This window comes from Osmerus mordax, chromosome 25, assembly GCF_038355195.1.
Source record: "Osmerus mordax isolate fOsmMor3 chromosome 25, fOsmMor3.pri, whole genome shotgun sequence".
NCBI classification, from domain to species: domain Eukaryota; kingdom Metazoa; phylum Chordata; class Actinopteri; order Osmeriformes; family Osmeridae; genus Osmerus; species Osmerus mordax.
Window position 1 is genome coordinate 9678412 of NC_090074.1, and position 22079 is coordinate 9700490.

General features: G+C 50.5%; 3 protein-coding genes across 6 annotated transcripts; 1 reads left to right on the top strand and 2 right to left on the bottom strand.

Moving 5' to 3' along the window:
• Positions 1 to 102: 102 nt before the first annotated feature.
• ndufa2 (NADH:ubiquinone oxidoreductase subunit A2) lies at positions 103 to 1138 on the bottom strand. Its single transcript, XM_067229261.1, has 3 exons — positions 1028 to 1138; positions 392 to 498; positions 103 to 287 (listed from the first exon to the last, which is right to left on the bottom strand). Exons 1-3 carry the CDS (start codon positions 1129 to 1131, stop codon positions 202 to 204), a joined length of 297 nt encoding a protein of 98 aa, XP_067085362.1. The 5' UTR covers positions 1132 to 1138; the 3' UTR covers positions 103 to 201.
• A 227-nt stretch (positions 1139 to 1365) lies between these two features.
• ik (IK cytokine) lies at positions 1366 to 8759 on the top strand. The gene is made up of 19 exons (XM_067229253.1): positions 1366 to 1505; positions 1794 to 1860; positions 1996 to 2088; positions 2371 to 2430; positions 2593 to 2875; positions 3838 to 3908; positions 4112 to 4158; positions 4479 to 4642; positions 4817 to 4925; positions 5317 to 5356; positions 5855 to 6044; positions 6213 to 6231; positions 6322 to 6401; positions 6705 to 6790; positions 6994 to 7051; positions 7174 to 7262; positions 7417 to 7525; positions 7633 to 7667; positions 8354 to 8759. The coding sequence occupies exons 1-19, from the start codon at positions 1490 to 1492 to the stop codon at positions 8379 to 8381; spliced, it is 1644 nt and encodes a 547-aa protein (XP_067085354.1). The 5' UTR covers positions 1366 to 1489; the 3' UTR covers positions 8382 to 8759.
• A 34-nt stretch (positions 8760 to 8793) lies between these two features.
• LOC136933735 (arf-GAP with Rho-GAP domain, ANK repeat and PH domain-containing protein 1) lies at positions 8794 to 21621 on the bottom strand. Of its 4 annotated transcripts, XM_067229248.1 has the most exons (26): positions 21485 to 21621; positions 20826 to 20923; positions 20578 to 20636; positions 19550 to 19624; positions 19315 to 19486; positions 18786 to 18890; positions 18306 to 18425; positions 18170 to 18230; positions 17614 to 17904; positions 16260 to 16406; positions 15982 to 16088; positions 15131 to 15330; positions 14816 to 14901; positions 14404 to 14586; positions 14046 to 14214; positions 13650 to 13715; positions 12782 to 12905; positions 12593 to 12692; positions 11353 to 11551; positions 11153 to 11195; positions 10885 to 11057; positions 10190 to 10399; positions 9953 to 10058; positions 9635 to 9797; positions 9129 to 9197; positions 8794 to 8930 (listed from the first exon to the last, which is right to left on the bottom strand). In XM_067229248.1, exons 2-25 carry the CDS (start codon positions 20921 to 20923, stop codon positions 9165 to 9167), a joined length of 3090 nt encoding a protein of 1029 aa, XP_067085349.1. In that variant the 5' UTR covers positions 21485 to 21621; the 3' UTR covers positions 8794 to 8930; positions 9129 to 9164. The 4 variants fall into 4 exon arrangements, with proteins under 4 accessions (XP_067085349.1, XP_067085347.1, XP_067085351.1 ...); XM_067229246.1 differs by lacking the exon at positions 9129 to 9197 and having other exon boundaries at positions 8796 to 8930; XM_067229247.1 differs by having other exon boundaries at positions 8815 to 9197.
• Between the last annotated feature and the right edge of the window lie 458 nt (positions 21622 to 22079).

Sequence of the window (22079 nt, forward strand, 5' to 3'; positions counted from 1 at the left end):
GGCATGAAACATTCATAGAATTAGCACCATAATATACAACCAACACAAAACTAAAACATGGGTAAAGAACAGGACATTAAAAAAGCACTCCGATTGATACAATCAGGAATAATGATCACGTTTATTTAGAACAACAAAAACTGGGTTAATATTAGTTTCATACAGGCCATTTACAATAGATCTCTTCTCTCTGGTTAGCTTCTACACCTTGACAACGGTCTGCAGCACTGAAGCAACCTGGTCCACCGTCATATTATCCAACCCCACACTGGTCTCTTTCCCGAAGTCTGCAAAACAAGACAACGCGTCAGGGATACCTTCGGTGCTCGTACTGAAGTTGTATAACAGTTTTATTGTTATAATGAGGTTGTGATAATGAGTCGCGCCGCACCGTATCTGGCCCAAAGTTTGGGCTGGACTCCGGAGCATTCTCGGATGAGGATGGGAAAACCGGGGTTCGCTGATTTCAGGGCTACATAGTGCTGCTCCACGAAGTCCCTGCGGAGAGAAGGACAGTGCGCTAGTTAGATTCAAGTTACACTAAAGCTAGCTAAAAGTATCTTGCAACGATAACCAAGACTGTTGCAGACCTATATCGGTTAGGGAAACATTTAAAAACAGTGGTTCCCATCCCTGATGAACAGGGTTGAGAACCACTGATCTAAAACATGCTGGCTTAAGGAGTCAGAATAGATTCGCCCTCTATAGGCCAGTGTTAGTATAGCATGCAATTGTGGCGTGCCTTTGCTATTCTGTGAGCTGTGCTGATGCTAAACTAAACAGGATATTTCTCTATCTCACTACTGAACCTCGATGTAGACTCGGTTATTGTGTTGTACCTCGTGAAACAGTACATGCTTACCTAAAACTTCTACATGTTGGCAAGCAAACATAACCTAACCACACAGATAAGCTTGACAATACCTCCTTCACAAGCTAGTAGTAGTAATCGCTAGTTAACAATTCCCTCAATCAGCACCTAATACCTGTAGCTAACATGTTTGTTGAGTGTGCGTTGAGACATTACCGAGCTCCTTGACTTGCAGGTGAAGTCTGGCACAAATGCAGACGAATTTCGCGAAGGTTTTTGGCAAGGTTAGAGCCGATACCCCGTACCACCGCAGCAGCCATGATGATATTTGTGTCGACGTGATTAGACACTCCTACTTTAAGATATTAGCAAATCGCAGCCAAAGAAGCCCAGATCATGTAGCCAATTGTAATCCACGGCTAAGATTGACATGCATTTTGATCCAATCACTAGTAAGGAAACACTAGACTCTACCAATAGAGTGATCCAAGTAGCCAACCAGCCGTTCGACTGTTGATTACAAGGGACTGTCACTTCCGTTCTTCCGAAGCGAATTCACAGCAACCTCGTCGTAGACAACAAGGAAGAACGCGATAGATTAATGCTCGTGTGTTTATTAATTTGAATGATCATTTATCGTACACTCTTCTAGGGAGTGTGACCCACATCTGCATCAAAATGCCAGAACGAGAAAGTAAGTACATTATATTCGGCATTTGCATTAGAGCTCTAACGTTATCATACAAGCTGTCTGAAAGCTAACCAGCTAGTGCTAACTAGATCAAGCGCAGAGGGACGGTTGAAGCTATGTAGATCATGGCGATATATTCAACCTAGGGTTGAAGCAACCTAGTTTTTAACTCTGTAGAGAGTTATGTAGCTATAGCACAGCTATTGACTGTACTTCTAGCAGTTTGTGCTGAGACAGTCTAGTGCAGCGTCTCCATGGCTTCATGTGCTAACGCCCGTGTCTCCCTCGCAGCCGAAGCCTACTCCAACCCCCTAGCCCCCGACAACCATGAGGTGGAGGACCACCGCTCCGCGATGCAGTAAGACGAGTGTTTCTTTCCATCTTTCTGTTTGTCTTTTTATTTGAACAGCAGCGGTCGTGTAAGCTGGTCTAGCTGTGTTGTCTTCTGTGTTTATGTTCTGAGTGACCTGAATATCTTCCCCGTCACCACCAGGTCCAAGCTGACCAATGACGACTTCCGTAAGCTGTTGATGACCCCTCGCTCCGCGCCGTCCTCGGCACCACCCTCCAAGTCCAGACACCATGAGTGAGTGATGGTGATGACGAGCAGCGATTGAAAATGTGTCATAAGGGGGCCAGATGTTTCTCAAAGTTATTCTTGGATGGCGCATTCATCAACCTTCTCCTTACTGTGCAAATTATGTTCAACTGCCGAATTGGGACATTTAGAAAAACTCAGTTGGGGCGAGTGGCTAAGCTTCGTAACGGTGTAGCTGTTGGCTACGCCAAGGATGATGATTATGAAAATTAGTTATATCTGGTGTCAGTTGTTATGTCCAGGGGCTAACCTCCTCCATGTTTTTCCCAGAATGCCACGGGACTACAATGAGGATGAGGATCCAGCTGCTCGCAGGAGGAAGAAGAAAAGGTGAGCTTTCAGATCTGTTACCACGGTGCCGTTCCAGCCAGGCGTGAATATTCATGACGGGTTATATTTTTCCTATCTGAAACTGTGAGGAATAACGACACACCTAAATATCTGTATGACCCCTCAAGTCCTGACCTTTCAGCCCTGATCTCTCTCCCCCAGCTACTATGCCAAGCTGCGGCAGCAGGAGATTGAACGGGAGCGCGAGCTGGCGGAGAAGTACCGCGACCGTGCCCGCGAGCGCCGCGACGGCGTCAACAAGGACTACGAGGAGACGGAGCTGATCAGCACCACGGCAAACTACCGAGCCGTGGGCCCCACAGCCGAGGCCGACCACTCGGCTGCAGAGAAGAGGCGCCAACTCATCCAGGAGTCCAAGTTCTTGGGAGGTGACATGGAGCACACTCACTTGGTGAAGGGGCTGGATTTTGCCCTGCTGCAGAAGGTGAGATGGTCAGACTCCGAGCCCTGCTCTCCTCCCGCCTCCTTTTCTCTCTCCTCCTCTCCCCTCCTCCTTTCCTCTCTCCTCTTCCTTTTTTCATGCTTCGTCTCCCCTCCTCCCTTCCTTCTCTTCTCCCCTCCTCCCTCCTCCATGTTCATACCTGTGAAGCAGAGATGGCAAGCTAGCTCCCACTGACTACCGCCTACTACTCGATTTAAATAGCAATTTGCAAAACTACACATGGTCAATTGAGGAGGTGCAGACGTTCTCTGTTTGGTTGCCGACCAAAGGATCCAGCGGTGGTGGGTACAGAACGATGACGTCACGTCCGTTTCATGGGACATCGCTAAGACGACCAGCTACATTGAGGGTGTACAATTCTGCAGTGGAAAACAAAAATACTTGGTTCTAAAAGAGTTGAGTGGAGCCAGTACCATGCGGTGGAAAAGCGTCTCCTGCCCTCTTGTCCTCCCCTCTCCCTCTTCCCCCTCTCCCTCCTCTCCTCCTGGATGGTGTCATCATGGAGCAGAGATGGCCAGCCAGCTCCCACTGGCTGACGCCTTGATAGACTGAAGAAAATATGGTGGTTCTAGATGCCCTACTCTCCTCACCTCCTTCCCCTCCCTCTCCTCCTTGTCCTCCTCCTTCTGTTCTGAAGAGAATAAATATCATCTAGGCCAGTCTGTCCTCTCTGTCCCCCCAGACCCCTCAGGGGAAAACAAACTAAATCACTCAAATATAACGTAGTGCTTGAACACAGTCTTCTTCCTGGCTCTGGAAGTGCTGCTGGTGTTTATTGCTATTTTAGGTTTTCTTGCTCTTATTTGGACTCTTTTTAATATACTACTTAGCTGTTGCTTGCCATGTGACCTAAGAATTTCATTGTTCAAAATGACTGTCCACTTGACAAATGCAACACTGACTTCCTTGCTTTAGGCACGATACTGATGTGTGTGTGTCTCCAGGTGCGAGCTGAGATCACCAGCAAGGAGAAGGAAGAGGAGGACTTGATCGAGAAAGTCCAGAAAGAAGTCAAGTACGTCTGTCTAGTCTCTCTCTCTTTATATCTCTGTTTGTCTCTTTTTCTCCATTTCTCTGTCCCCCTCTCTATTTGTCTCTCCCCTCACTCTGTATGTGTCTCTTTCCCATGTCTGTCTGTCTCTCTAAAATTCATTTTTCCACTACACTCTAACCCCTGAGCTAACATCACCCCTCTCTCTCTCCCCCCCCCCCCCCCAGGAGAGAGGTGGAGCCGGAGGAAAAGATTGAGTTCAAGACTCGTATGGGTGAGTGAGCCACAGGTCTCCAGGGCCGCCGCCATGTTGAGCCGGCCAGATGCTCTCCTGCTGTTAGCATATAGCTAAACCTACTTACGTTAGTGATGTTCCAGAGAACTGGCCTGACTAGCATGTCGCTAACCCTAGCTTTGTGAGCAGGCATGTGGCTAACGCTTATTGGTTAGCATGTGGCTAATGCTAGCCACTTTGCAGGCATGTGGCTAACGCTTATTGGTTAGCATGTGGCTAATGCTAGCCACTTAGCAGGCATGTGGCTGACACTCACTGGTAAGCTTGTGGCTAATGCCGGCTGCCGTCGCTCCCCACAGGAAGGAACATCTACCGTATCCTGTTCAAGGGGCGCCAGACGGAGCGTAACGAGCTCTTCCTGCCCGGCCGCATGGCCTACGTGGTCGACCTGGAGGACGAGTACGCGGACACTGACATCCCCACCACGCTCATCCGCAGCAAGGCTGACTGTCCTACCATGGAGGTACACGCACACATCCCCACCACGCTCATACGCAGCAAGGCTGAATGCCCTACCATGGAGGTACACGCACCTCTCACTAGAGTCTGTCTTCAAGTGTGTGTGTGTGTGTGTGTGTGTGTGTGTGTGTGTGTGTGTGTGTGTGTGTGTGTGTGTGTGTGTGTGTAACCCCCCCAGGCCCAGACCACCCTCACCACCAATGACATTGTGATCAGCAAGCTGACCCAGATCCTGTCCTACCTGCGCCAGGGAACACGCAACAAGAAGATGAAGAGGAAGGAGAAGGGTAGGCCTGTGTGTGTGTGTGTGTGTGTGTGCGTGTGTGTGTGTGTGTGTGCGTGCTTCTGGTCACGCGCACTACTGCAGGCCTCAGCATACATTTATATGTGTTTACCTACAGAATACTGTACCTAGTATATATACCGTGTGTGTGTGTGTGTGTGTGTGTGTGTGTGTGTGTGTGTGTGTGTGTGTGTGTGTGTGTGTGTGTGTGTGTGTGTGTGTGTGTGTGTGTGTGTGTGTGTGTGTGTGTGTGTGTGTGTGTGTGTGTGTGTGTGTGTGTGTGTGTGTGTGTGTGTGTGTGTGTGTGTGTGTGTGTGTGTGTGTGTGTGTGTGTGTGTGTGTGTGTGTGTGTGTGTGGTGTTGACCTCTCTTTCTGTGTGTGTGTGTGTGAACAGGTAAGCTGGATGAGAAGAAGGCTCCGGAAGCAGACATCAGGTGAGACCAGCTCAGACTCGCACCTTATTTCCTAATCCTGCATGTTCCAGACCCCTGGTTGGGTGAATCTCTTTCCTCCTCTTGGCCTCCTCTCTCCTCCTCCAGCGATTCACCTTTTATTGAATTTATGAAAAATGATCAATCCAACTTAGAAGGATTCGTATTCCGTACCACCATTGACTAGAGACTGCGCAGTAGAAAAACGTTTGCCCTTCCGCTCCCGTGTAATCCCTTCCCTCCTGGACTAAATCAAGAGGCACACCTACCGATGACGTTTTGATATCGAACATCGGATCATCATAATTATCACAAAAATAGAAACGGCAAACAAAACCCCAACACGAGTTACGATGTGTCTGTAAAAGGATTTTTACACACACGATGTATAAATATAATCCCAGATTGTACTAAAATGTACTGTCTAGAAAGTAGATCCAACCAAGTGCAAGAAAAGTGTTTGGTACGGAACTAACCCTCGGTTCCCCCCGCGTTCCTCAGCATCTTCGAGGACATCGGCGACTACATCCCCTCCACGTCCAAGGCTGTGAGGGACAAGGAGAAGGACCGCCACCGGGAGAGGGAGCGAGAGAGGGACCGGGAGAGGGAGCGAGAGAGGGACCGGGAGAGGGACCGGGAGGAGGAGAAGAGGCGACACAGCTACTTTGAGAAGCCCAGGGCTGACGACGAGGTCGGTTCACGAGCGCTGACGCCGGATCACATGACCGCGCGCCGCCTCTGGCGCCGTTACTGTTGATACCTGATCACATGGTCCTAGCCCTCTGACGAGCTTTCGACCATGGAGTGACTAATGTTGTCATCTCTGTGTTTGTGTGTGTGTGTGTCTGTCTGTCTGCAGACCCTGGAGATCGAGCCAGGTAAACCCCTCTTCGTCTTTAACTCTACCTCGTCCCCTAACCCTCCTTGATCTCTCCCTTACCCCTCTCCCTGTGTGTTCCCGTTTACAGCCCCAGTGTCTATCAAGGACCAGATCAAGCTGATCAATGAGAAGTTTGCTGGAACCACTGCCCAATGGCAGGCCGAGGAGACATATCCTTCTCAATGCTCATTGGCCAATCCCTCTGTCCAGGGAGAGTTTGTGTTTGTTGGTTGGCGTGTGTGTAGAGTGTGGAGTCAGGTGGCTGAGCGGTGAGGGAGTCGGACTAGTAATCCGAAGGTTGCCAGTTCGATTCCCGGTCATGCCAACTGACGTTGTGTCCTTGGGCAAGGCACTTCACCCTACTTGCCTCGGGGGAATGTCCCGGTACTTACTGTAAGTCGCTCTGGATAAGAGCGTCTGCTAAATGACTAAATGTAAATGTAGAGTGTTGGTTCTCCTTGACTCGTCTCCACTGCAGGTAGTCGTCGTGAGGAGAAACAGCACCTGGGAGATTTCTTTGGGATGTCCAACAGCTACGCAGAGTGTTACCCTGCAACGTACGTCTCAGCCTGCTAGAACACTAGCACCAGACCTTTCTAGCTCCCTAGAACCTGACCCTGCTAGAACTGGACCCTGTTAGAATCCGTCCCTGCTAGAACCCTAGGACCTTCTGGTCCATATTGAAATTTCACATTGTTACTGAGAATTTAACATCTGGGATCTCTGTTCTCTACCTTGTCCTCGTACCCCCCCCCTCCAGCATGGATGACCTGGCAGTGGACAGTGACGAGGAAGTGGACTACACCAAAATGGACCAGGTCTGACTACACGTCCCACAATGCACCATACAATGCCAAAGATCATCCAAGCCCCCCCCCCCATCGTCGTCGTCGTCGCACAGTTCAGTGTGTTCATTGGCTGTGTGTGTATGTGTTTCCAGGGTAACAAGAAGGGTCCTCTCGGGCGCTGGGACTTTGATACTCAGGAGGAGTACAGCGACTACATGAACAACAAGGAGGCCCTGCCCAAGTAATACACACACACACACATTCTTGACACACTATACAAACACACACACACACCAAGTGTGTTAACAACAAAGAGGCCCTGCCCAAGTAATGCACCCTCCTAAGATTTATGTGCAAAACTGCAGTAATAAGAGTGTGTGTGTGTGTGTGTGCAGAGCGGCGTTCCAGTACGGCATTAAAATGTCAGAGGGGAGAAAGACGCGGCGCTTCAAAGAGACCAATGAGAAAGCAGAGCTGGACCGCCAGTGGAAGAAGATCAGCGCAGTGAGTACACCAGGATGTGATGTCACTCTGGGCTCCCTCACAGGATGTGATGTCATACGTAGAGGTCTTGGAGGATATGAGCTCACCATGTGCCTCTTCCTTCACAGATCATCGAGAAGAGGAAGAAGATGGAGGCTGACGGGTAAGTTCCTCTCCTCCTACCTCTCTCATCTCTCCATCTCCCCTCTTCATGCCTCCTCCTGCCCCTTTCTCATCCCTACGTCTCCTCCTCCTGCCCCTCTCATCCCTCCATCTCTCCTCTTCCTGCTCCTCTCATCCTTCCTGCTTCCTCCTGCCCCTCACTCATCCTTCCATCTCTCCTCCTCCTGCCCCTCTCATCTCTCATCTCTCCTCCTGCCCCTCTCATCTCTCCTCCTCCTACCCCTATCATTCCTCCTCCTGCTCCTCTCTCATCCCTCCATCCTCCTCCTGCCCCTCATCCCTCCATCTCTCATCCTTCCATCTTTCCTCCTACCCCTATCATCCCTCCTCTTTCCTCCTCTTGCTCCTCTCTAATCCCTCCATCCTCCTCCTGCCCCTCTCATCCCTCCATCTCTCCTCCTCCTGCCCCTCTCATCCCTCCATCTCTCCTCCTCCTACCCCTCTCATCCCTCCATCTCTTCCTCCTGCCCCTCTCATCCCTCCATCTCTCCTCCTCCTGCCCCTCTCATCCCTCCATCTCTCGTCCCTCCATCTCTTCCTCCTGCCCCTCTTATCCCTCCATCTCCTCCAGGGATGTGATGGGAGGGAGTAGATCTAGCAGTATGGTTGTTGTAGTCCCAGTCTGGTTCTATGCTGATGTCTGGTGTTCTCTCCGTCTCTCCTCAGGGTCAGTGTGAAGAGGCCCAAGTACTGAGAGCTCCTCCTGCACACCCCATCTTCCACAAAACCCTGCTTGTAAATTTAGGACGTGTCGGATGTTTAGATTCTCCATTTCCAGCCTCGTAGTATTGCTGACGTTCTTATTATTAATATTACTCCTACCATTATAAGATACTATGTTCTTTCAACATTATTCTCATAACATTATTATTATACATGTTACTTCTGTTCCTGCCATGGTCAAGTGTGATATCCTAGTCTGGGCCCCTCCCTCCAGTGCTCAACCAGAAGCAGTGAATCCAACCAGTACCTCTGATTTATTTGGCTTTATTTTTTTTAACACAACACATGATTATGAACACATTTGTATAGATCCAAGCAAGTTTGTATAATAAAGTTTAAAAAAATCGAATATGTTGTATTACATACACTATACACATGTTATAATAAACGTGAGCTGAAAATGTAGAGTTCATTTTCTTCACAGCCCATAGCTAAGTGGTGAGGTGAGGAAGAGGAGGGTGGAGGTGGAAAGATGTCAGAGAACGGTGATCTGTTCTTCACATTCCTCCACATTGGTGCCCTGCAGACAGAGAGACGGGGTCACAGCTAGGTAAACAGCTAGCAAGCCAGGCTCTGTAAGCAGTCAGCCAGGTGAGCAATCAGCCAGTTAGGTAAGCAGGTAGTCAGCCAGCAAGATCAGTAGTGAGCCAGGTAAGCTTTCAGCCAGCCAGGTATACAGCCTTGAGGGGAACTAGAAGGTTAGAGGTTAAGGGGTTACCTGCGGGGGTTAGAGGTTAGGGGTCGCCCGCGAGGGTCAGTCTAACTCCAGGCCAGCCAGCAGAACACTCTTGACAGGGAAAAACGGAGGAACACGTGTGATTGGAGCATACCAAACGTGCTCTTGAACCTTGGTACTAAACGCAGTGTCCTAGAACCTTAGTGCCAAACACTATGTTGTAGATCCTTGGTACCAAACAGCGTTCTACAGCCTTGGAGCCCAACAGCTTGGTGGTTATGGTTATTGGTGGTTAGTATGTTAGTATGAGTCTGGTGGTGACAACTTAAAAGCAACAGATCTTAGTTTTTTTTCCCCTGATAGTGTGTGGCTGTGTGTGTGTGTGTAGGAGAGAGCTTACCATGAACACCAGTGTATGGTGTAGGATGTGTGTGTATATAATGTGTGTGAGAGAGAGCGTACCATGAACAGCAGTGTATGATGTGTGTGTGAGAGAGAGAGCGTACCATGAACAGCAGTGTATGATGTGTGTGAGAGAGAGAGCGTACCATGAACAGCAGTGTGTGGTGTATGATGAGCTCGCGGGTGAGTCGGACCATATTGGAGTTGGAGGCCTGGTTCAGGCTCAGCTGGTCGGGGAACAGAGTGGGAACAAACACCACAGCCAAGCTCTGAGCCGTCATCTTGTTATCCCCACTGTACAGCTGTACTCTGGAGAGGGGAGGAGAGAGGGGAGGCATGGAAACATGTCTTGAAGGTGTGTGTGTGTAATGTTTGAGGTGTTTTTTTGTATGCGTTTGATGTCTGTGTGTGTACTGTCTGATGTGTGTATGATCATGTGTGTATTATTGTATGTGTGTTCTTACATATAGAAGTGTCCGCACAGCGTATTGAGGGTGGCTCTATTATCTGTAGGAAGTTGCTTCAGGAGCTTCCTGTATGAGGCCAACCTCACAGCCTCCACTGGTTCAGCTACACACACACACAAGTAGAGTGGTGAGATAGAGAGAAGGCGGGGCTCTAACCTCCCCCACCCTCCTCCCAGCCTTCCCCCCCCAACCTCCGACCCACCCTTCCCTAGCCTCCCTCTACCCCAGCCTCACCTGCAGCCTCCACCCACAGCTGTGTGTGCTGGGGGGGGATGAGCGCCTCCTGCTGGCGGACGTACATCTTGAGGGCGGAGGCCGTGTCCAGCACGCCCTGCTCGTCTGTCTCCAAGGGGGCGGAGCCCGGCGACGCGCACAGGGCCTCCACCAATCGTTTCACCTTAGTGGCCACGCCACAGCGCCGGTACACACCCTCCACCTTCAGACCTGAGATGAGAGAGGGGAAGGAAGGAGAGAGAATGGGGAAGAAGAATGAAATGCCAAGCATTGAGAAACTTACTAGGCTAGGCTAACCGCGGCTAATCATTTGACATGAGAGCAGTCCCAGTTGCAGAATTAGCTGTAGTTGTGTGAAAAAATGGAGCTAGCCAGAAAGCTAAATATTTGAAGGAATGTAGAAACTACCAAACAGATGTGAAAATGGTATTGAGAGTGGCTGGGTATTTACAATGTGAGATTGTGACACAGCAGAAATAATGCAGTCCCATTCTTAGATTTTGAATGGAAATGCAGACTAAACCATAATTGAGAACACAATATACACCACCTTCGAGTTAGCAACAGTAGGTACCTAGCCATGAACGGACTTCTCGCACTATATCATTTAATAAATAATAATAATAAATGTGACTTTAAAATGTGCCTTTCTTGTAGTCAAAACGCAGAAATAGTGTAACTTCTCCCCTTCTCACCGTGCAGGGTGATGTGTGAGATACAGCGCTCCACCGCAGGGGGAACCCTGCCCAGGGTGGCCGAGGGCAACCGGGCCGCATCCCTGCCCTCCTCCGCGGGTACGGACGCCTGTGCCAGCCCCTCAAACCACGACTGGCAGCTGTGCCCTCCCTCGAACCGCAGAGAGAGGGTCCTGGAGGGAGAGAGGAGAGGCTCAGGTCCTACCCTGTATGCCGTTTATGACAGGGTCACGTGACCAGGGTCACGTGACCAGGGTCACCTACTAACCTGAGTTCCGTCTGCAGCTCTATGGTGGTCTCAGAGGACATATCTGGAGAGGAGACACACAGTTACACCACATACTGCTCTGTGTGAGTGTGTGTGTGTCTTACGTGTGTGTGTGGTCCGTACGGTAGTGTGTGTGTGTGTGGTAAGTACTGTAGTTTGTGTGTGGTAAGTACTGTAGTTTGTGTGTGTGTGTGTCTTACTGTAGCGCATGTGTGAGGTGAGGGCCAGTCTTTCTCGGTGTCTCTGGGCGTCGGAGCAGTAGAGGATGACCCCTCCCCTCTGTAGCCCCACCCACACCTCGTTGTGATGGCGGTCGCCCCCCTCCTCCCGGAGGGAGACCCTCGCCACGGCCTTCAGGCCCCCCAGATCAGCCTCCTCTACTGGGCCCGGGAGCACCACCTGCACACACACACGTACACCAAATACGCATGCATTCACACAGCCACACACAAGCATATATACAGCCACGCACACACATTTACACACATACACACACAATTAGTACTTTTCTGGAGGGGTTCCTATAACTAGTTCTTTACACTGACAGAAGGACAGATTTCCAACAAAAAAGAATTCCCACAAAGCAACGAGACATGGTAGTTTCCAATGTATGTACACTATTTAATATAATATATCACTCATGCATTTTATTAAGACCAAATCCTGTCATAACAGCAACTAGGCACTGGCATTTCCTTTGGTGAATAATTTGAATATGAGATTCTTATGTCACATAGCCATTTACAGTTGAGCTGAAAGTTGTTTTAGTAAATCGTTTGCTACCTTGGTTTAGTAATTGGGTGTGCTTGGGTCAGCAAGGCACACACTATGTTATGTCACATATATATAACATGTACATATTTATTATTTATTTTCCCACCCTAACTCGTCCCTTAGTTTTTACACTATATAAACAATGTTTTTACACTATATAAACAATTTTACATTCCGTTGCACAGTTTACGAGCGTCACGTCAGCACACATTAGCAACGACCCATAGATACAACGTGCTAGTAAGACAGACAGCAATATCAGCGAGCCCTCAGCATTAGCACCATAGCTAAAAGTGTAGGAAAGTTGAGGTTACAGAAATGGGACCCTATCTAGTTTCAACAAGTTTGTAACTTTTTAACAAAAAAAGGCAGGCATACAGACAGACAGACAGGGTGCGAATTACGGGTGGGTTAGGGGGGTTTGACCCCCCTAATTATGACTTGGACCCCCCCCAAAACAGGTAGGGGGGGGGTCGATATATCGTTCCTACCTGTAATCGTAAATTACAGGTAGGAAAAGTTACGCCCTGGAGAAGAAGTTGACCCCCCCGTTTGTCATTGTATAATTTGCACTCTGCAGACAGGCAGATACACACAGACAGACGCAGGCAGACAGGCAGACACACAGACAGGCAGACACACAGACAGGCAGACAGACAGGCGTACCTTGAGGATGTGTGTGAGGTGAGCCACCAGTGTCTCTCGTATGTCTGCGCTGCACAGCAGCTTGTCTGTCAGGGTCACAATCTCAAACTCATGGTTGGACCTGCGGGATTCAAACCAACAACCTCTATCACAACACAGTGACAGTCTGTGTGTGTGTTCTGTATATGTGTGTGTGCGTGCGTGCCATACCCGGCAGAGCGGTCGAACACAGAGACGACCTCTCTCAGGTCCAGAACGTCGCAGGCTGCATCGTCGTTCTCCTGGGAGAACAAGAACCGGTCCTCCTCCAGCTTCCCATGCAGCTCCTCCTCCCCTGCACACAAATTTACATTACATTTAGTCATTTAGCAGACGCTCTTATCCAGAGCGACTTACAGTAAGTACAGGGACATTCCCCCGAGGCAAGTAGGGTGAAGTGCCTTGCCCAAGGACACAACGTCATTTGGCATGGCTGGGAATCGAACCAACAACCTTCTGATTACCAGCCCGACTCCCTAACCGCTCAGCCATCTGACCCACACACACACACACACACACCCCCACACACCAGTGTTAATTTGAGCAGGTATTTCAGCGACCCGTTTTAATTTCTTTACAAAACGCTCGCTTATTAGCCTACTGCACAGTATGTGCCTGCTGTGAGCTGATCCAGTGACCGGTCTACCGTTCTATCCAACGTTACATTACCAGTTAAACTTCATCTTTACGTTCTTAACTTTATTGCAATTTTACATTGGTTAAAATTAACCGTCAATCCCTCCATTGTCACTGCGCTACGTTGTCACGTGACAGGGAGCTAACTCGCGCTAAAAGTTTGAAGAGCTGAAAAGTCAATATGAACATTTTCAGTGGGTGCTCCAATATTTTATAAGTTGGGTGCACTAATGCTAACAAGTTCAAAAGTTCATTTCAAGCCCTGCCTTCATAGTTGGAGCCTAGTTTTAGTCGACGACAACCCAAAACATTTCAGTCATAGCGTTCTCGTCAACTTTGTGTCACACCGACAGTATCAGTTTGTGTCTCTGTGGGGAATGATGGCGTCTCAGGTGGAGCGTACCTGGAGTGGAGGCGGGGTCAGAGGCGGGGTCACTCCTGAGCTTCTCGTGCTGATAGGCTGGGTACTCTGGAAGATAAGATGCCATGACTACAGAGATTTCAGTGAAATCAGCTCACACTGTGCGTTTATGTGTGTCTGCGCAAGTGTGTCTGTGCATGTGTGTGAGGTGGTGTGTGTGTACCTGTGTCTTATTTGTATATTAGGAGGTTTACTATATTTTAGCTTATCATAGATGTAATATATGTTCTGTGTACTTATGTTATGCCAGGTTGTTTTGCGTTGTCTTGTCCTAAGAATTTCAGTGCCCAGTCTGACCCTGTGTTGTTCTGTGCATCTGACAATAAAAGACTTGAACTTGAACAGTGTACTAGTGTGCGAATGTGTTTTTGTGTGTACCTGTGTACTCGTTGTGTCGGAGGAGCTCAGTCTGCAGGGCCTGCCCCGCCCTCTCAGCCCGCGCCAGGGGGGAGGCGACGGAGGCGGAGCCAGTGTGGACCCGGGCCCCAGAACACAGCAGGGAGAGGGTCTCCACCACATCAGGACCACACACCACCTCACACAGCCTCTGGAAGGGAGAGAACACACACGTCACACACACAAATATACCATCTCACACCACCTCTGGAGGAGAGGACACACACACATCACACACAACACCTCAAACACACACCACTTCACACAACCACTGTGGAGCAGGGACATACCACCCCCACCTGAACCCCCTTCCCCAAACACCCCCCTCCCTCAGTCTGACCTCGTAGAGGAGGGTCTGGTTGGAGGCTAGCGGGTGCAGGCGTCGGTAGCGCCCCCGGCGGTACTTGGCTTGTATGAACTCTGACCTCTGCTGTACCGAGCAGTCAGGCAGGATCTGCTCTGCTGCCGGGACATTGTGACCCCACACATCCCCGCTCGCCTGGTTACCGTGGAGAACAAACAACTGGGGGGGCGAGAGAGAGAGGGGGGGGGTCATCATGTTGATCCTTACCGAGTGAACAGGTGAGGTGTGTGTGATGTGTGTGTGGGAGCAGGTGAGGTGTGTGTGTGTGTGGTGTGTGTGTGGGAGCCGGTGAGGTGTGTAAAGTGTGTGGGAGAGCAAGTGAGGTGTGTGTGTGGCAGGTGAGGAGTGTGGTGGAGCAGATGATGTGTGTGAGACCTTCCTGTCTCACCTGTATGAGAGGGTCGGTCCAGACCTTGCTGTCCAACTTCAGACTCCTCACCTTGGAGAGACCGATACCCAGAGACCTGTGTTGACCTGAGAAACACACACACACCCGTCAGATAGTCAACCAACTAGCTAACCAGTTAGCTAACCAGTTAACCAGCTAGCTAACAAAATAGTTCACCAGCTACCCAGTTCACTAACCAGACAGTTAACCAGCTAACAAGTTAGCTAACCAGATAACCATTTAGCCAGCTAGATAACCACACATCAACCACATAACCAGTTAGTAACAAAATAAACCAGTCGGTACGCCCCCTACCGGCACACTCTTCACAGATGACAGCCAACAAGTTGACGGAGGCCCACTCTGGGCTGGCACTGCCACAGTCGGCACACACCTTGTTCCAGGGGCTGGCCCATAGCTGTAGCGCCACCTGGCTGCAGGAGAGCGCACTGCGGATCACCTTCCCCAGGCAGTCCACCCACACGGCCAGGTCTCTCGACGAGTCCGCCGAGAAGCTAGACAGGAAGAGGACTTTAGGTGACTTCCTGTCCAGAGACTTGGTCTGATGGAAAGGACCAGGTTTGCTGGTTGGATGTCGTAAGTAAAGTCTATTAAGGTTGTAAGAGCCAAATATCTAATTGTGTTGTGGTGCAATGGTTAAGGCTGTACACTGGGTGGCGCTGTTTGGCTCGGCTATATGAGCCAGGGGAGACAGGTAGTGGGAGGTGTTGAACCCGGAAGGGCAAATGGTTTTGATTTTTATGGATGTTTGGTTTGCACCAATCCCTGGAATAAAGGATGATCTCTTTAGCCGGCTTTTGGACTCATTGAAAACATGACGAGCCACAGGCAAAACAACAGCCGTCAAGCGAGTCGTAAAAGAGCCTGGGGCAACACTGCAATAGCGCAGCATTAGGCTGGCTGTTATAAAGGTTGTTTACTTTATGAAACCATTCAAATTTGGCAAAGAGATATAGAGAGGAGGGACGGAAAGAGGAGGGGGGAGAGAAGGTGAGATAGAAGGAGAAAGGGAGAAGGGGATAGAGGGAGGGAGGGAGTGGGGAAGAAGAGAGGTAGATGGAGAAAGAAAGGGGTAGAGAGGTAAAGAGGTAGAGAGAGGTTGACAGCTAGAGAGATAGCGATAGAGAGAAGTTCCAGGTCCGTACTTGAAGGTCTTGTATGGGGTGATAAGACTGAAGCTGTGACGTCCTGTCGGTTTGACTGACGCCACCTCCATGGAGACATAGGTCATACCTACACCCAGCTGGAAGTCCTGCACACACAACGTCATCCTCAGACCACACACAGATAACATCATCCTCATTTCACACACACAACGTCATCCTTAGGTCACGCACACATCATCCTCAGGTCCAACACAAGATCCTCCTCTGATCAGAAACACACACACACACGCACGATTATCCTCAGATCACACACACACCTCCTTGTTGTTGTAGATCCAGAGGCGGTGCTGGTACACGGCAGCGTAGACGCGGCTCCGAGGGTCCTTCATGGTCAGGTGACCCTGCTGCTCTGGGGGGGCGGGGGGGTCACGACCCCGGGACGCCAGCAGGGATGCCACCCAGCCCTCCTGCACCACTGTCGGGAGGAGAGGAGAGGTCACGACAGGACCGGAGAGGAAGGGGGAGCACAGGAGACCTCCTGCACCACTGTCGGGAGGAGAGGAGAGGTCACGACAGGACAGGAGAGGAAGGGGGAGCACAGGAGACCTCCTGCACCACTGTCGGGAGGAGAGGAGAGGTCACGACAGGACAGGAGAGGAAGGGGGAGCACAGGAGACCTCCTGCACCACTGTCGGGAGGAGAGGAGAGGTCACGACAGGACAGGAGAGGAAGGGGGAGCACAGGAGACCTCCTGCACCACTGTCGGGAGGAGAGGAGAGGTCACGACAGGACCGGAGAGGAAGGGGGAGCACAGGAGACCTCCTGCACCACTGTCGGGAGGAGAGGAGAGGTCACGACAGGACCGGAGAGGAAGGGGGAGCACAGGAGACCTCCTGCACCACTGTCGGGAGGAGAGGAGAGGTCACGACAGGACCGGAGAGGAAGGGGGAGCACAGGAGACCTCCTGCACCACTGTCGGGAGGAGAGGAGAGGTCACGACAGGACAGGAGAGGAAGGGGGAGCACAGGAGACCTCCTGCACCACTGTCGGGAGGAGAGGAGAGGTCACGACAGGACAGGAGAGGAAGGGGGAGCACAGGAGACCTCCTGCACCACTGTCGGGAGGAGAGGAGAGGTCACGACAGGACCGGAGAGGAAGGGGGAGCACAGGAGACCTCCTGCACCACTGTCGGGAGGAGAGGAGAGGTCACGACAGGACCGGAGAGGAAGGGGGAGCACAGGAGACCTCCTGCACCACTGTCGGGAGGAGAGGAGAGGTCACGACAGGACAGGAGAGGAAGGGGGAGCACAGGAGACCTCCTGCACCACTGTCGGGAGGAGAGGAGAGGTCACGACAGGACCGGAGAGGAAGGGGGAGCACAGGAGACCTCCTGCACCACTGTCGGGAGGAGAGGAGAGGTCACGACAGGACCGGAGAGGAAGGGGGAGCACAGGAGACCTCCTGCACCACTGTCGGGAGGAGAGGAGAGGTCACGACAGGACCGGAGAGGAAGGGGGAGCACAGGAGACCTCCTGCACCACTGTCGGGAGGAGAGGAGAGGTCACGACAGGACCGGAGAGGAAGGGGGAGCACAGGAGACCTCCTGCACCACTGTCGGGAGGAGAGGAGAGGTCACGACAGGACCGGAGAGGAAGGGGGAGCACAGGAGACCTCCTGCACCACTGTCGGGAGGAGAGGAGAGGTCACGACAGGACCGGAGAGGAAGGGGGAGCACAGGAGAGGAGACAAGTGGCAAGTATCTCCCCCCCGTCGTCTCCAGGAGGGAGGCGGGAGGAGAGCGGCTGTGAGCCGTGTGCCGGGGCAGCGGCTGCTCTCCTCACCGTCGCTGTGGGCCATGAACTCAAAGTGCTTCTTCTTGAAGTACACCGAGAAGCGCCTCTTCTCCTGCTTCTTAACCGTGGTCACGCTGGACACATGGAACACCACATCCGAGAACTTGTCCTGCAGAGAGATACAGGGTACAATTACTATCAGAGTATTACTGGAGTACCACCTGAATACAATTACTGTCAAAGTACTACCATAGAACTAAGAGATAATTACCAGGGTATTACTGGAGTGTAACTAGAAAACAATTACTACCAGAGTACTACTGGAGTATAATGAGAGTACTACTGGAGTATAATGAGAGTACTACCAGAGTACTACTGAAGTACCACTGAGATACTATCAGAGTGATACAAGAGTACTAACAGAGTTGACTCACGTTGCGTTTCTTCCACAGAGACATTAGCTGTCCGTCCAGGCTGGCCCACACGACATTGTGCCTGCAGAGACAGGGTTCAGGGGTCAGGGACAGGGTTAGTGAAGGAAGTGACGTCATCAGTGATGTCGGTACCTACTTGCGACCCTTCCAGACGTCCAGCCAGCTGGAGCGAGACACCACGCTCTCCTTCCTCGTGTGGTCAGCCGGCCCCCCGGCCCCCCGCTGCTTCCTGCGGCTGACGCGGATGGTGGCAGCTCTGAGAACACAGCAGACCAAGTCTCAGACAGGACAGCAGTCACCCAACCACCTCTACTACATCCAGATGGGGTTGGGGTGCAACGGTGGGTGTGAGTTGCGTACGTGCAGGTGTGTGGTTGTGTGTATGGTGTACGTGTACGGTGTGTGTGTGTGAGTATGCTGGAGGTGGAGTGTGTGTATGGTGTGTGCACGTGTGTGTGTGTGACTTTTGGAGGTGGAGTGCGTGTGTGTCTAGTGTAGGTGTGTGTCTAGTGTTGGTGTGTGTGTAGTGTGGGGCTCTTTATTGCAGGGGTCTGGAGGTGGAGTGTGTGTGTGTGTATAGTGTAGGGGTGTATGTGTGTGTGGTGTGTGTGTGTACCGTGGGGCTTTCTGTTTCAGGGCTCTGGACGTGGAATGTGCCCGGTTCAGGGGAGGGGCCGGGGCTTCTCTACAGGGAACAGGACTAACATGCACTTCGGCAGAGCTGCAACACACACAGGGTAGCGTTAACACACACACCCGCACCATTTACATTTAGTCATTTAGCAGACGCTCTTATCCAGAGCGACTTACAGTAAGTACAGGGACATTCTCCCCGAGGCAAGTAGGATGAAGTGCCTTGCCCAAGGACACAACGTCATTTTTCACAGCCAGGAATCGAACCAGCAACCTTCGGATTACTAGCCCAATTCCCTAACCGCTCAGCCACCTGACTCCCGCACCATCCACATGCACGCACCATCCACACACACACACACACAATAGAGAGACACACCAACATACCATACACTCACACAGACATAATATACACAAACACCACACACGCATCGTACACAAACACAAACAAACAATCCAGAGACATACACACACTGTACACACACACACACACCAGACAGCTGTGTCCCTACCTGCTGTTTCTCTGCAGCTCAGTGTTCCCCTCCCCGGGGCAGGGGGGCAGGGGACGCGGGGGGGTGTAGGGGGCTGTGGGGCAGTCCTCCTCCCCCCCAGACGACAGGGACCCGGACCCAGAGCCGTCGCCCCAGTTAGGCACCACCCTCACATAGGGGTCGAGCTCCGCCTCTGGGCTAGGGGGCGGGGAGGGCTCTGCCGGGGGGGCAGAGGAGCTCCCCAGGCGACGTAGACTGAGGCGGGGGGGGGTGGAGGTGGGGGAGGCGGCTTTCGCCTCGTCAAAACTCCTGGCTGTCTGGAGGATAACAGCTGCATCCGCGGAGGAGAGAAAAGAGGGAGAGGGACAGAGACAAATAGAGAAATAGATGGAGGGAAGGAGAGTGTGAAAGACAGAAAGAAAGACAATAAGAAAGAAAGAAAGAAAGAAAGAGTGAAAAGGAGCAAGGAAGGGAGCGAGTGACAAAAAAAAAAGACAGACAAAGAGATAGACAGACAAAGAAAGAGAAAGAGACACAAAGATGTAGAGCGCGATAGACAAAAAATTAGGTCTGACAGGTAATTGGTCTTGTCATGTCTCAGTATGTGCATGTGCAGGACAAAGATGTTCACAGTGTCAAAGTACATGTGCCTAAAACGCCTGTACATTCTTCCAAACCAGTTTTCAGTAACAAGAGGGAACATTTAGTGAAGGAACGTCATGTGCTGGCGTGATAGAACCATAAAGATTGTATTTACACATGTAGGAATGTTTCACTAAAGATGACAGCTAAAGCTTAAAGCTGGGGTTACGGTTAAGGAAAGAGGCTAGAGACTAGGAGTGAAACAAAACACGTCTGCCTGCCTGCCTGCCTGCCTGCCTGCCTGCCTGCCTGCCTGCCTGCCTGTCTGCCTGCCTGCCTGCCTGCCTGCCTGCCTGCCTGCCTGCCTGCCTGCCTGCCTGTCTGCCTGTCTGCCTATCTTGTCTGCCCGTCTCCCTGTCTGAAGACCAGATCAGCCAGTCATTCACTACCTGGGTGACAGGTGACAGGTGTGTACAGTTGACAACTACTTAGTACAGGTTAGAGCCACAGCACAAGCGTGCACTTCCTGTATTCATATGACTGTATGTTCAACCTTGCAGCCAAGCAGGATAGCACCATGTCAACAATTCCAATATTACACAATAAAAAACACGGAATCATGTCCTCATACATAACACCAGCCTCTGATGTCAGCTCTAACTGACAGGTACTGCAGCCATGGCAATAAGCATCCTGACTCACCGTTGCTGTGACGTCCAGGTGAGGATGCAGAATTGTCCATCTCTGAGGATGGGACAGCACTGTAAAGGAAGAACAACACACACCTGTAGGGCTGAGGAGAGGAGAAAAGGAGAAAGGAGAAAGGGAGAGAACAGGAAAGGAAATGAGAGTAGAGGAGAAGGGAGAGGAGAGAGAAAAGGAGAGAGAAAAGGAAAGGAGAGGAGAAGGGAGAGGAGAGAAAAAGAGGACTATAGAAGGGAGAGTCTAACCTGTCAGTGGAAGTCTGTACAGTGATTCCACAGCGTTTGTACCGGTTGCGAGGTTTAGGCACTGGGACCGGCAGGTCCGTATATAACTCTGAGGACATCTGAGGGGGCACACACACACACACATATCAACACACACACACAAACACAACACCATGGACACACACCTCAAGGTATTATAAGACATTAAGTCCTACATCAGAACCGGTCTGTTCTCTAACCTCATAGCTCAATCATGCATTTCATGAAACTTGATATGTTTGACAATAAACTTGAATTTGAACAAACAGATAATGTAGTCCTGTAGGGGTGAATCATAGGACAAATAAATAACGCTACCCGAGACGGTTTGGCACCAAATTAGACTTAGAAAATATTAAACCGAAACTGGGATCCAACCAGCAGTTTAGTGACATAAAGAATCACTGCATGCGCTGCTTAAGGTGTTCAAAGGTTAAAACACACTGATAGTAGGTCACATGAGCAAGTATACTTGCTCATGTGACCTAAGTAGCATGAACAAGGTAAGTAATAAACATCAATCTCCAAAACAAACAATTACACACAGTGTGATCATTATAAGAATAACAACGAAAATACAATTGTTTTACTTTTACATTTATACCCACGAACAACTTTTCATTAGTAAATCAGATGTTTACCTTGTCGGTTGCCGGGGTGTATCGGCGTACGAGTGATGACCACGGTAGTGGAGGGAGTTCTGAGATATTCGTGAAGCCGGGTATGGACCGTATAGGCGACTACTTTTCTGCTGTGCGTCAGCGTTGTTTTGTTAACGTGAAACTGCGTTTCAATCTCACCTGGCTGGTTGTGATAGCACACGTCCATGCGGTTCACCTGTCTAACCAGTTGAACAGGTGTGTTCTGGGAAGGAGGCGGGTGTGCGGGCTGGGTACAACTTCGGGGCACGGCATAAGTCTAAATAACAGTATAGCTTATCTAATAATATCCTTCCGGGAACTCACCGAATCAGTCGGTGTTATCCCTCGCGGAGAAGATAGTAAGAAATTGGCGTTGAGGCGTTGAAATTGGCGAATGAGGTTGATGCACGATCTGCATCAACCTCATTCTTGGCCTCATATCAAATCAAATCCATTTGTATTGTATTCCTTTTTTAAGTAAAGGAAAAACTCATAATTATTAATAATAACTACAGAAACACAAAAGATTTTAGAGATACTTCTAACTATATTATATAAGCGAAATTATACTAAGCGAAAACATGTAGATTAGATT

What these genes read in the sequence shown, in the direction of transcription:
- ik (XM_067229253.1), top strand. An exon ending in TCCAAGTCCAGACACCATGA is followed by an intron (nt 2,089 to 2,370) that starts GTGAGTGATGGT and finishes TGTTTTTCCCAG; the next exon opens with AATGCCACGGGACTACAATG. An exon ending in AACAAGGAGGCCCTGCCCAA is followed by an intron (nt 7,263 to 7,416) that starts GTAATACACACA and finishes GTGTGTGTGCAG; the next exon opens with AGCGGCGTTCCAGTACGGCA.
- ndufa2 (XM_067229261.1), bottom strand. Translation starts at nt 1,131, where the DNA reads ATGGCTGCTGCGGTGGTACGGGGTATCGGCTCTAACCTTGCCAAAAAC. An exon ending in CCTGCAAGTCAAGGAGCTCG is followed by an intron (nt 499 to 1,027) that starts GTAATGTCTCAA and finishes TTCTCTCCGCAG; the next exon opens with GGACTTCGTGGAGCAGCACT. An exon ending in CAAACTTTGGGCCAGATACG is followed by an intron (nt 288 to 391) that starts GTGCGGCGCGAC and finishes CTTGTTTTGCAG; the next exon opens with ACTTCGGGAAAGAGACCAGT.
- LOC136933735 (XM_067229246.1), bottom strand. Translation starts at nt 20,923, where the DNA reads ATGTCCTCAGAGTTATATACGGACCTGCCGGTCCCAGTGCCTAAACCT. An exon ending in CTCCACCCCCCCCCGCCTCA is followed by an intron (nt 19,487 to 19,549) that starts GTCTACGTCGCC and finishes CCCCTAGCCCAG; the next exon opens with AGGCGGAGCTCGACCCCTAT. An exon ending in CACCTCACACATGCGCTACA is followed by an intron (nt 11,196 to 11,352) that starts GTAAGACACACA and finishes TCTCCTCTCCAG; the next exon opens with ATATGTCCTCTGAGACCACC.